Source organism: Poecilia latipinna, unplaced genomic scaffold, assembly GCF_001443285.1.
Source record: "Poecilia latipinna isolate Pla-1442-1.1 unplaced genomic scaffold, P_latipinna-1.0 Scaffold2243, whole genome shotgun sequence".
Taxonomy (NCBI): Eukaryota; Metazoa; Chordata; class Actinopteri; order Cyprinodontiformes; family Poeciliidae; genus Poecilia; species Poecilia latipinna.
Window position 1 is genome coordinate 80,732 of NW_015114859.1, and position 13,460 is coordinate 94,191.

General features: G+C 41.1%; 1 protein-coding gene and 1 long non-coding RNA gene across 2 annotated transcripts in view; one reads left to right on the top strand and one right to left on the bottom strand.

The window, feature by feature from the left end:
* The window catches only part of LOC106936924 (uncharacterized), a 19,367-nt gene extending 16,850 nt beyond the window's left edge, over nucleotides 1-2,517 (top strand). The window contains exon 3 of the long non-coding RNA XR_001422260.1: nucleotides 1,488-2,517. This is a non-coding gene — a long non-coding RNA (uncharacterized LOC106936924). The remainder of the gene's footprint in view (nucleotides 1-1,487) is intronic.
* Nucleotides 2,366-10,333, bottom strand: rab4b (RAB4B, member RAS oncogene family). The gene is made up of 8 exons (XM_015018182.1): nucleotides 10,146-10,333; nucleotides 6,630-6,710; nucleotides 5,777-5,891; nucleotides 5,047-5,109; nucleotides 3,880-4,034; nucleotides 3,695-3,790; nucleotides 3,407-3,582; nucleotides 2,366-3,320 (listed from the first exon to the last, which is right to left on the bottom strand). Exons 1-7 carry the CDS (start codon nucleotides 10,159-10,161, stop codon nucleotides 3,467-3,469), a joined length of 642 nt encoding a protein of 213 aa, XP_014873668.1. The 5' UTR covers nucleotides 10,162-10,333; the 3' UTR covers nucleotides 2,366-3,320; nucleotides 3,407-3,466.
* Nucleotides 10,334-13,460: the final 3,127 nt, after the last annotated feature.

Consider the following 13,460-nt stretch of genomic DNA (forward strand, 5'->3'; position numbering starts at 1 on the left):
AAACAAAAAATTTTCCCCCCCCTTTATACCCAAAAAACACAAAAAAGCCCCCCCCCCCCCCCCCCCCCCCCGAGTTTCCCTTCAGTGTGCCGACTCACTCGGGTTAAAATATCCACCGTGAGCCTGGAGGGACAAAACCTCATAATTCAGGGTAAAGACAAACGTTTAGCTGGCTGCTTTCATCAACCATTGGATGGGCGATTCACACAAGCAGTGCCCGTCTCTTTAGTAGAAAGGTGGTGGTGGGGGGTTTGGAAAGGTACTGAGGTTGGAACCCGATTCCCCACCCAGCATCACCAGAATGTCTGCCTCGGTGATCCGAAGACAGAGGAAACACTTTCAGTGGAAATTCTGCTTCCATTTCCCACCCAACAAAGTAATTTATAACCTGAGTTGGCTCACTAAAACAATCTAGAACAGATTTTTTTTTTAAGTTGAAATATCGAGTCATAGTATCAAGAATAAGTTTGAAATTTTCCCAGAGTGTCAAAATCTTACTTCATATTTGAAAAATTCAGAGTGGAAAGAACAACGGACAAAACTCCAAACTGCTGTGTTGTGTTAAAGCAGCTCTTTTTCTTTTTTTTGTACAACTGTTGTGGGTCTTTGTTTGGTTTAACAATTACAGTCTCAATGTTTTCCTCACCTGTACAATTTATTCTTTGAAAATATGCCCCCCCCCCAACCCCCCACATTTAACCTCAATTTTTGATAGTTCCAATTTTCCTTTGACATTCTCTTTCTTTCTGAAAAGGTTTTCTTTTTCCCACAACAATTTGAAAAGGTAATCTGTCTTTTCTCAATATGTCACATGTTCTTGAAAGTTTTTTACATTTCAACTCTCTAATGTTCTAATCTTACCAAAATGGCTTTTCCCCCCCAATATTTTGACTATTTTCAAATGAAACTTTTGACACTCCTACAAAGCTCTTTGACTTTATTCTCGACATTTCAACTTTATTCTCAAATGGGAATTCAGAAAAATGCATAAAAAAAAAAAATCTACCTTTTTCTTCTTCCTCCAAATAACCCTAATACTTATTTATAGTTTGTGTGCTTAAGTAGTTACTTTTAAGGCTGCAAACAGATTTCTGAATCATCACTTCCCCACACAACCACACATGAATATTTGACCGCGAAGCTCGATGACGAATCTGAGGAAGCGTGAAAACTTCCAACAGCAGGAAGCTGTGCTCGCCGTCAGATTCCTGATCCAGCATTAGCGTGGAGAGCAGTGTGGATCATTGGGAGCTCGTGAAGGAAAAAGCCCAGGAAGAGGAGCACAACACTGGTTTTAAAATAAAAAGGCAAACGACTCCAAATCTGTCAGTAAATTAGGACTAGACATCACAGAGGTCTTACCGCCTTAACTTTTTAATATGGCTCAATATTTACATGTTTGGAATCTTTGGGAATCAAATTTCCCCTTTGTTGCACTTTGACGTGGACGGGAGTGAAACGGTGGAGTAAAACACAGTTTAGGTCAGATAGTCGCCTTTTAATTTGGGCTGAAATTAGTTGTTTTAAGTGTTCTTTGGAGAATAAAATGATTATAGAACATACAGCTTGAATGGCTTCGGAAACAACACCTGTGAAGATGTAAAATTGTAAATACAAGTGTGCATATATAATAATTCTGATTGGATACTGGGCCAGCTTATTAAATAAATTTTAATAGGTTTACCCAAACTATCAGCTTCAATGAAAGGAAATTGGTTAGGCTGGTCAAGAATCACCCAGAAAGCTCAGAGAGATGCTGGGACACCATTGTCAAACAAACAATGGTCGCTCCACTGTCACGACCTTTAACCTCGACGGAAATGTGAACACAAGGAGAGAAGAGTCAAAGATTTAACTGTGGAGGGGGAGCATGTTTAGAGGAGACACGGTGAGGCTTAAAAACCCAAGAACACAGAACAAACTGTCGAGCACGGTGGTGGCAGCATTATGCTGATGTCTGTTTCATTGCCGTTTATGCTGGTGCTGCATAAAATGGGTACAAAAAAGAAGACGGCTGACTAGCTACAAATTCTTCAGCTTCGTCTCAGATCAACAGTAGGTTCAAACTTGGACACAACTGAGTGTTTTTAAACAGGACAGCGATTCAAAACGCAGATAAAAAAACTGGTTCTGGAGCTGATAAAGCGGGCTGACATCAAGCTTCTGGAATCTGAAGCTTGATTCAGATTCCAGATCTGAACCCTACTGAAGATGTGAAAACTCTGCTCAAAGAATCTGAGCCGTCCCGAAACAAATTTGAGAAGACTGGCAAAAACGTCCAGGCAGAATTATTGTCTTTATGGCTTCAAAACTTGTAGTTTCTCTGCATCACCCAAAGAGAAACGTATGCAAATATTACTGTGTGTTTATATTTGAGGGTTTACATGTAATTTTTGACGCTGTGTGGACTACAAAAAAAAATAAAGCCGCAATCAATTCACATTGGTGCTCCCAATTCTTGCTTCTAAAACTCATTGCAACTGTATGGTATATAATCACTGCAGAAAAAAAAGACAGAACAGAATCAATGTGGTGGATGAAAGGATGCAAACGTCTGACCAAAACTGTGGATTTAAAGTATGGAGCATAACCTAAAAGCCATCGCTCTACGTCATTACGGTGCATTTGCAATTCAAAAACCAAGCATTTTCCACTGAGACACTCAACGATTGAACACTCTGGGTCTGACTGAGCTCCACCCGAACCCCACTACTCTTCAATTTTCTGATCAAATGAGAAGCATCATAAGATGACAAACCACAGACGTGGCGTCTGATAGAAACCTGAATACGACATTTTTAAGCCAAACTATGGAGGAAGATGATGACCTCTTTTGAGAGTACACATTTAGACCGTTTATCACAGAGTCACTATCGGTTACGATTTGCTTTGATTAACTAATCGGCCGGAGGCCGAGTGATGAAAATGCTCGAAGGAGCTTCACAATCATTTACAGTCAATGAAGTGCAAATGCAGGAAAACATCTTAGGGTGGCTTAAAACCAGCGTGGGAAAGCGAAGACGTAAAAACGACAGGAGAGAAGCTCAAAACAAACAACCCTTGACTTGTCCTCCTCTGGCATCTGATGACGGAGTGCCTTCTTTGTGATCGCACCGTCTTCGCACCGAGAGGGAGGGGTGTGGGGGGTTAAGCAGTCCAGATGCGGGATAAAAACCTGAACCACTCAGGTAAGGAGGCTTACCAGAGGTTGGAGGTCAGGGGTCATCAAAGTAGTGCCCCCCAACCCACCAACACTGATCCAGGTGGTCTAAAGTGCATGAGACAGCAGTCGCACACACCCAAAAACACCTGGAGATGAGCTGCAGGAGAAACGGACGTTGTCTCATCAGTTTCAGGGAGTTGTACAGTGATGTGATCCAGCCTCGGTTGATGTCTCGCTACCTACCTGTAGGGGGCGGTCTCTCCGTATGGGCCAGCGGGTTCAAGTAAGGACGGAGTCCGACCCCTAGCAGTTACACTGCTGCTTGTTTTGCGTCGTCGTGCCTCTCGGCTGCCGCAGCTGCCTCAGTGAGGCGTCTCCATATTGGATTCCTGAGCCCATCCTCTCGGGGTCCAACTCCCCTTTAGAAAAAAGGAACCAAAAGGAAAGAAAATGTCAACAAAGAAAAGTAAATTAAACATATCCAAACTCTGGCAGAGGTCCCCGTCTTTACCAAACCAATTAAATGTGTACCTGAATCTATCTTGTTGAGGATGGTGCGAGCGCATTTCAGGAATCCCTCCTCCACGTTTTCACCCGTCAGAGCGCTCGTCTCCAGAAACATTAGTTCTGAGTACGAGGCAAAAACGTGCGGGTAGAATTTCACGAGTCGAATACAGCCGCGAAACGTTTTGCGAGATAAACCCAACGCTAGTTACCGTTCTCCTGAGCAAACCGCGAGGCTTCCAGGAACGTCACTTCTCTCTCCGCGTCCAGGTCTTTCTTGTTTCCGCACAGGATGATGACGATGTTGGGGCTCGCTAGTGTCCGTGCGTCCGTCAGCCAGTTGGTCAGCGCGTTGTACGTTTCACGGCTGTAACGCGACAAGTTGAATGCAGTTTTAGTGCAGAGTATGAAACGAACAAAGGGTATTTTTTCCAGATTTCGTTCGATTAAAAGTACAAACTTGCATTTCATCATTTTTAACTTGACAATGACTATATGAGTGGGAAGAAATGGCATCATGAAGACCAAGAAACAAAGCAGGCAGGACAGAGGGAACGTTGTGGAGAAGATTATAGCAAAACAAGATCCTGCAGCGGCCCAACTGCAAACCTTTAAGATATGGCGGTTCATCTAAGCCTTTTCCCCGTGTTGACGTGTTGGTAATTACCACATACATACGTAGCGGTACGTGACACACATAATATTGCTCAACAACAGCCCGTTGCGTGCCTTGGTGTCTATGGCAACATGAGGTCAGTGAGGTAAAACAGGGTGTAGGCCTGTATATTAATGTTTAACAGCTGTTTTCACCGACAAGCACGGGCTGATGTAACTGCTTGTCCGCACGGCGATGAAATGAGGCGACTCGACCTCAATCTGCTTCCCATGGTCGTTCTCCTTCCCTAAGTCCAAGAATGCCGCCTGCTTCCCTGCTGCCCACAGATGAGACCTCCCTTTGGTGACAGAAACTCCAAACTGGATCGCATTCCTTCTCTGCCTCGCTCCCCTCCCTCAATTTCACAAACCCTTTATTCTTCGTCTTCATGTCTCACTGCATCTACTTAAGTCATTTTCGACTATGGAGACTCTATAATAGTTATGACTCATATTTTATAAAAACAGACAGAGAGGAAATTAATCTAAAGTGAGTAGAGCAGAAAACTATTTGCAGTTTGGGCTTCACACATCAGTACGTTTCAATTTTGAGTCCAGCCAGATGCAACTGCAACAGATCAAAATGATTTGCTTTTGGATGGCTACCATCACGGAGTTGTTTTTTTTCTTCTGTTTTTTAAATAAACACAGATCATTTCAAGTATAAGAGGACATTAAAAAAAAAAAAAAAAACAGGAAGTGAGGTTAACGAGTGCAATGATTACCTGGTGATGTCATAGACCAAGAGGGCTCCAGCTGCTCCTCTGTAGTAGCTGCGTGTCACAGAACTGTGAAAAGACGCAACGTAAGACAAAAACGCTCTCTTCCCGTAAATACTCGACTTCAATACACTAAAATAATTTCAGAGAGCAAACGAACTGTCAGAGTAGGCAATAATTCAACTAGTCGCACGACGAATTAAAATTAGCTTAATAATTTCCTTTTGAACAATTGTCAAAGAGATGGTCCACTTTAATATCATTGAAGAACCGACATTTTGAAAAATGCTGCAAACATTTGACATCCAGAACGATGTGGTTTTTATTATTATTATTTATTTATTTTTACAAAAATCCTACCTGACACTTTTGCCTGTGTACGCTGACAGATAAATACTTTTTGAAACTAAATTTTGGTTACAGATCCTTCGTAAGCTATTTCTGTTTGTTTATTTTGGATTTTTACATGTTAAACGTCCTAAATATTCTTTAGAAATGAAACACTTTGTACTTACATTAATATGCCATTACTATTATTATACTACAGTATTTGAAAATGGTCTCAAAGTGACAATATTATCGTTTATCGCAATAACTTCAGGGACAATTTATCGCCCAGCAAAATCTGCTATTGTGACGAGCCTGACTGTCGCTCTGCGTGTGGGGCTCGATGAAAACCCCTCCATCTCGCTCACAGACTGCCGAAACCTCGGCAGGAAGATTCACGAGACGTTACCGGAATCGCTCCTGTCCGGCAGTGTCCCAGATCTGCAGTTTGACCGTCTTCCCGCCGACATTGACCACCCTGGAACCGAACTCCACGCCGATGGTGTGGTTGGAGTCCTGTTTGACTGCACAGGAGAGATGGGATAGATTAAAAACAAAGAAATGTCATAGTTATGCAGTTTACACTGCAGTAAAGAAGGACACAGCTTTATAGGTGTTCCCACAATTTTAAACCTGATGTCATCTGCCGTTATTGTGTTGTGCGTTTGAAACTTTTGGATTTGCAAACTTTGTTTGAAGTGTGTGACAAAAATCTGAAATCTTTAAGTGGGAAAATACTTGTTCAGACTCCTGCATCTCTCCTGATCTCATTAGGAAAAACTGAAACATTCACTAAACTAGAGATTCATGTGAAAACTTGAAACATTTACAATGTAAAGTTTTATTTAAGCGAGATCCTTGGAGCTAACTGTACTGCTTACATTATCTCGACAGTTTTATAGTCTAACAGTTTAAATGCTGTTTTACAAAACGTCCCTTTCATTCTGAGTGACAGGTTTATTATATACACTTGAACAACATTGACTTTTATGAAGATATAATGTTCTGTTCTGTCAAAACAATCAGGGTGCTTTCAAAAAGTGTAATTTTTATCACATACTCTAAAATCAAAATGTAGAAAACTGTCTAGTTTCAAGCTGCGGAGTACAATATGTACAGTATAGTTATCAATACCCTGCACTAAATGTCAGACAACAGGACTGGCGTACACCGTCGTGGTTTCATTCTTCAGTGAGTCAATGAATCTTTTTTTTCTTGCCTCTCGGAAGGAGGACGGCTGACCTCTTTTCACTGAGACTTACACTTGTTCTCGATGAACTGGTGGAGGAGGCAGGATTTCCCCGCACCAGCACTGCCGATCACTAGGAACTTGAACAGGAAGTCTGCAAAAAAGACGAGAGGAGGCAGAGCTCAATCATCGACGTCGGCAGCAGATTGGCTGTCGGCTCTTTGCACCAGAGACAAGCCTCGGATAAACTCCTAATCCTGTTAAAGTCATTACTTTCACTGCATCCGCCAACCTCCAATCGCCCTGCTAATCAGAAAACCTTGCATGTGAATCTCTGAGGCTGTACAGGCTGCGGTTGTTTGTCGGAGGTTGAAAATGGTTTTAGTGAAGCAAACTCTTCATGTCTCACGGTGAAAAAAACAAACAAACTTGGACATAGACAAAAACTTTGAAGATATCGATCGGAGGAATTGTGCGCGGCCACCTATGACGCAAAAGAGAAAAATAATAAACGGCTTCCAAAATGTTTAGCTGATTAAAACCTGAACCGTTGAGTCAATATTTTGTTGAACCACCTTTCACTGAAAGTCTGTCAAGGTTTCAATTTAACTCTCAATGCCATATCAAAGTTAGCAATGATACAATCTGAAAGGACTACTTGGTTTGTATATGATTTTGTGTAAACAGTCGAGTTTTCACAGTTAGCATAGCAATTACATATTTATCCAGATGGATGGTCTAACCGCCCTAGATGCCCACTTATGATTAATAAGTTTTGTATATGATATGGCTATGGTCACTAAAACTGTATTAATGAAAAAGAAAAATTACTGTTGACAAAATCGTCCTTGGAATATTCAATAATCGCATTATGAGCACTTCTAATACTGTTTAGCCCTGAAATTTTCTCCCACTTTCTTTGTAAAATATTTCAGACTCATTCGCCTGGATGAAGTGCGTCAGTGAACAGCCTTGTTCAAAATCTTGCCACAAGTTTTCAGTTGGCTTTGGGCCTGGACTTTGACTGGGCCATACCAACACCTGAAAAAGCTTTGAATTAAACCATTTAATTGTAGGTCCTCATCATGTCAGAGTTTCTGCTCGCTGGAAAGATGCCCCCTCCAAACCCAGTCTCAACGATTTTGCAGCTTCCAACAGGTTTTCTTGTCAGGATCAAGGGCAGACCACTCAGGCTACCCAGCTCCTGTGAGCTGTTCACCAGTATAATGCAAACTCTGTCTTTCTGCGAGATTTACTTATTGTGCGGTTTTGGAGCCACCTTCACCAGCTCAGTTTATGGTGCATCATTGTTGAGACGGGCGTTTCCAATAACAACACCAGCTAGAGGTCAGATTTATTCCACCTGATTAGCAGCAGTGAATGCATTGAAGTGTTTTGCTGCAAAACACACAGTTTCCATAAGATAAAAAGGTGACATTTCCGTTCTAAAAGCTTGCCACAGCTTTTCAGACATCATACCTTATACCTTGCCTCATAAGAACTGCAAATAGCCATCGAGTTGTCAAAGTGACTGTGGAAGTTGTACATGAAATGCTTTCAATTAGAGATTAAAATTTGGCATCTGGACACATGTTGCCTAAATTAAGCAATAAGTATTACAAAAACTAACGCCACCACACACACGATTTAAAAAAAAAAAAATCTTTTCTATATTTTGGATTTCAGAACCATTTTGTATAGCTTGAACAAAAACTGATTTGTTAACATTGCTGCTTAAAAGAAAGGCATCAAGCAGGTATTTCCAGGGTTCCTACAAAACTCTTTGTTAAAATGCCAGGCTTTATCCAGACTCAAATTTTAGGAACTTATAGTCAAGAGGCAAAAGTACGGCAAGAGATGAGGAAATGATAGGAATGACGGAATAGGGATGAGCATTTATCGTGTCTTGCATCATGTATCGTTTCTTATAGGAATTTTCATTCATCATTGTCACAATAAAGTCCAATTAATGATGTTTGAAATACATATCAATAAATCAAAAAGCATGACTAAATGCAGTTACCATATGCGGTTTAGTGATACAAATCACACTTGTTTATGTGATTTGTGTCCGAAAGAGGAGCATTCCAAATGGACATGGTTTTCAAAAGCAGCATCTGTGTTTGTCGGACTACGACTGCTCTGTCATGCAGTCAGAGCCAGACAGTTACCTAAAATATAAGTAACAAATAGTTCCTATTGTCATTTTTATTGTTATCACAATAGTACTGCAAAAATACTGTGATAAAACTTTAAGTCCATATTGCCCTTCTCTAGGCACAAAGGACATGAATGACTGGTGGGTCAGACAGATGAATGGACAAAGAGCCTGGATGAGTGAATAAATCATTAAATGAATGGTGAGTGGATGAATGAGGAAGACAGACGGACAAGTAGATGGATAGCTAGATGGATAGATTTAGGTTTTTTTTTTTGGCCGTTCTCATCCAGATTTGCAACATCAGTAGGAACTCAGATTTCACCTTAAACGTCTCTCATTCTGTAATTTTAAACATGTTCCACAGACAACTCCATTGCAATAACACGCAAACATGAATTAAATATTCCATAAATTCCTACTGCATCCAATTAACATGCAACCACTGCTTCATGATGCTTTCGCCATTTGCAGAACCGATCCTTCAGTGAAGACGGTGTAGCGAGACTGAGGCAGAAATCGATGAAAGGCCATTACAGCTACCATTAGTGCTGGCACTTTTCCTCATAGATACAACCCCCATGGATGAAGTTTCATACAAGAAGTGAGGCGGCGAGGGGAATTCAAGTAGATACAGACGGCGAGAGTGTGACTGGGCGTGCAACAGGAGAGGGTGATGATGGTGTGGCATTTCAAAACATTTGTGATGTGTGCTTTTGGAGCTTGTATCAGACAGAGTCGAAGGCGAACAGGAAACTGGCAAATATTAGCACAAGTAAAAGAAATTGAAACGGTAGCGGCTGGGTTTTTACGCATCTCCCGCTTTATGAAAAGGAGAAGTTTGCAGTTGTTTTGATTCGGGATGGGGAACTGATGCACGACACATTTAGCTGCTGCAGATCTACAGGTAACTGCGGCATAATGAACCGTAGCTCCGCGGAGCTTCCTCTTTCTCGGCCTCGGACTAAAGGCTACTTCTTATTAAACCATCACCACTCAAAAATACGGGGAGGTCACTGTAGCCAACGTGGATCCCTCTGGCTTAAAATTCAATCAACCAGATTATCGGATTTTCTGCAAGAACCATCTTTGTGGCCCGACAAAGAGCTGTTGCATTTCGTCAGAAGTTTGGTCAACTTTCACTTACAACGTCTCTCCATCTGTTTGCTCACGTTACACAGACTGCTTAACGGGGCAACATAATCCTCCATTGCAGGACTAGACTGTTAGCTAACAGACGCAGAGGTCTCAAAGTAATTCAATTAAATGATAGTTATAAGTTTAAAATACTCATTATAAACGCAATGAAACATCTCGTCGGCTGTATTTACACCAAGCTAGCTAGCGGCGTTGCTAAGAGTCAACCTGTCACATAGGAATACAGGACAGAGCCATGAACGTTTAACAACTACATTTACACACCAAACCTACCGTATGTCTCAGACATCTTGACCCTCGCTGTGTCAAGGACCCTTTTACGGTTCTTTTTGGTGTAGTTACAGTTGTGTGACCGCTGGGTTCACACGTCTTCAGGGGTGTTTATCTACGATGCTAGAGGTTTCCTTGATCCCCTTCTTCGCTTCCTCTGTTCCGACCACAACCAAACACTGCAGTTTACGTGTTTACGTCATCGGCGTTCAAGTTATGTGGCGTTCAATTTTCCGCGAAAATGTCGGAGTCGAGTTTCACAAGCTTTGTTAAAAGCAAAGTTTCACAAGTTTAATTTACCCTTTGACGTCCTATCTGTTGGCTGAACTAAAACACATTCAGTCATTTCTAAATCAGATGAAACACATAAAAAATTGATTTCAAAATTATTTTCTTTTTAAAAATTTTAATTGCACTTAAACAAGCTTAAATTAGAAATTAGAACAGATCCCTTAAATGCAACATTAGATGACAGTCACTATCTTTCTAGATTTTTCCATTATTAAAAACCGATTTACCTTCGGTTGTTAGGGAAACGAATGGGTTGATATTTTACAAGTTAACTTACAATATAAACCAACAATAATTACTTTTATTTTTAATTTTTTGCAATTTCGTAATTGAAGCACAAAAGGAACATGTTCAACAACAGAGGTTGTACAGTACCATGTGTGAAAGACTATAAATAGATTGCAATATTATTAAGCAGCATCAAAAAACATACTCTCTCTTTCTGATATTCTGCTAAAGGATATGGCTTATTTGTACAAACACGAAGGCCAGGGCCCACTGGGACATAGCTCTTGTTTCTTATCATAGAACCAACCTTTAGAAACATCCCAGACACTCCATGCTCACTGAGCAATCTTGCATATAAAGTAAAATGACAAACAAAATGGCCAAATATGCAACAATAGACACAACAGCGATTTTAAATGCAGCATGTAAAAGTAAAACACAAACTTGTTTTGGAGTTGTTTTGTTCCCCTGCTTGCCTGACTGGTATTTCTCAGTATCTTATGAAAAATTACCATAAAATACTATTCAATAAAATACATATCTAAGCACAAGTCAAGTGCTTTGATATGCACTCCTGTGAGTGCCTATCTAAGCCACTGGGTGGCAGAAAAACATAATGAAACATCCAGAGTTTTCTTGAGACAGCAAAAAGTAGATTAACCTACTTTGATGAGCATGACAACAGTCCAGAGCTCTTCCTATAATGTCGCAAGAAAATATTACTCTTAAACAGCATTTTGTGTCAATTTTAAAATGTATTTAAATTGGTCTCTTTGGGAAACTTTTTTTTTCTGTTTGCTCTACCTAATTTCCATTTGTTGGCCCCAAAACAAGTATATAAACACATCAGGATGCTCCTGTGCTACAGAGAGGCATGCAGAACTGAGGTGTCCTTGGCCGAATATTTTTTTTGTCTGTGTTAGGAGCGAATTATAACTGTGTCCTTGTCCTTTCCTTCCACCCCCCCTAATGTATCCATTCATCACCTCTTCATGCCTGCTTTCATACACACAAACGAAGAAAAAAAAAAAAAAGAGCCCAGAGCTTGGAGTGCCGGGCAGCCTAAGGGCAACAGGTGATAAATTACAGAGCCTCCCTTTCTGCTGCTATCCCTCAGAGTTCCTCCCTGCCTTTGTTCTGCTTTGGCAGATCCACTCATCCTCCCTGAACTTGTTAAAAGCTCTTTTCGCAAAGATTAAAGACAGAAGGAAACACAAGGCTCAGCGTCGTGTGGGGGCACGGATGTTTTTCTAAGGTGGGCTACAAGAAAGGCTGCCCACAAAGGTGTGCGACAAGGAGGGGGTTTTGCTTCCGCTTAGTTGCTTTCCTTTGTTTCTTGATGCCCGTTCTGTTTCTGTTTCTCCTGTTTCTGTCTTGTCTTCTTGCATCAGCGCAGATATTTGTTTGACTGGTGTGGCAAACAAGGCATTTGTGTGCATCTGCGGGAGTTGCCTGTTGACTCACCGACAGTTCAGATTAACAGATGAAAGCCAAACACCATAAATGCATGAAGAAAATTAGAAAAACAAAAGAAGTTATATAGGAGCCAAAATCGAAACTTGTCATGCATCGAAGCATAGAACAACCTTTGTACACGATCACAACATATGAGCACACCAGGGAAACCCCACATGAAACCATTTTCAGTGTTTACAGCAAACACAGTCTCTCTCTGGAGAGCACAGTTTGAGTGAATCACCATTTTAAACAGGTGAGCTGTGTTTGTTGGAGGACACGAATGTAGAAATGAAGGTGTTTGTCACGCTGTGACTCACGGTCTATACAATAACATAAAGCGATTGTTGACAACCCGCTGTTTTATGTAGAGGGAACAAAGGTGCGATGGCTGTGAAGTAAGGCCTATTAAGATGCAACACGGTGTGAACAGATGAAACGCACGAATGCGTTAATGAGCTGAAACACGTGGGAGAATTTTGTGAGGGAAGGGAAAAAGAAAACGTTTTATTGCTTTGTGCCAAAAAACTTCACGAGTATGGACTCAGGTCCAACTCCATTTCCATGTACCCCTTTACATCAACAGATTACTTCCATGCAGAAACATTTAGAAGAAACATTTCATTTACAAAATTACCAGAAATAATTATTGCTACCCTTGCTTACAATACTCCCTCTTGTCAGAAGAACGACACTTAACGTCTTCTGTTACATTTTACAAAGTTTTAGGACACAGAAAGATGTGTCTCCGGGGTTGGTCTGAAAACTAAGATGACCATAGAAAAGGAGTGGCTGTTTTCCATTTCTGTATTGATTTGGCAAAAATGTTTTGCATTATTATTTACAATTACCATATTTTCCGCACTATAAGGCGCACCTAAAAGCCTTCAATTTCCTCAAAAGCCGACAGTGCGCCTTATATATGGACCAATATTGAGCCACAACAGATCTAGCAACTACGGTAAGCAGCCGCCTACTTCATTTTCACCCGCAAAAGAAGAAGCGCGCGGTTTATGCTGGGATAGTTGTCAGAACGCTGGTTTGTCATCTATTAATAAAGTTTGACTGACTTATCTATCTACCGACCGTTAATAATCAGGTCATCTGCAGGTCATTTAGCACCACGTTCTCCACAAACATGCTGTGCACGAACGGAGAAGGGTGACCATCGTCCAGCCACGCCCCGGCCCAGTCGCAGAAGGCTCTCCTTGCCCACCACAGTGGGACTGTTTTGTTGACATTCCCTTTAGTGCAGCTCCATCTAGTGGATGCATAACGTAACTCCAGCCTCTACTGTAGCGTCTATTCTTTGCGCCTTATGAAAAAAGTTTTAAAATAGGCCAT

Excerpts from the sequence above, each read along its gene's own strand:
- rab4b (XM_015018182.1), bottom strand. Across the intron at positions 5,892-6,629 it reads CCAGTTCATCGAGAACAAGT|TCAAACAGGACTCCAACCAC; the intron begins GTAAGTCTCAGT and ends TCTCCTGTGCAG. Across the intron at positions 4,035-5,046 it reads TTGGTCTATGACATCACCAG|CCGTGAAACGTACAACGCGC; the intron begins GTAATCATTGCA and ends GTCGCGTTACAG.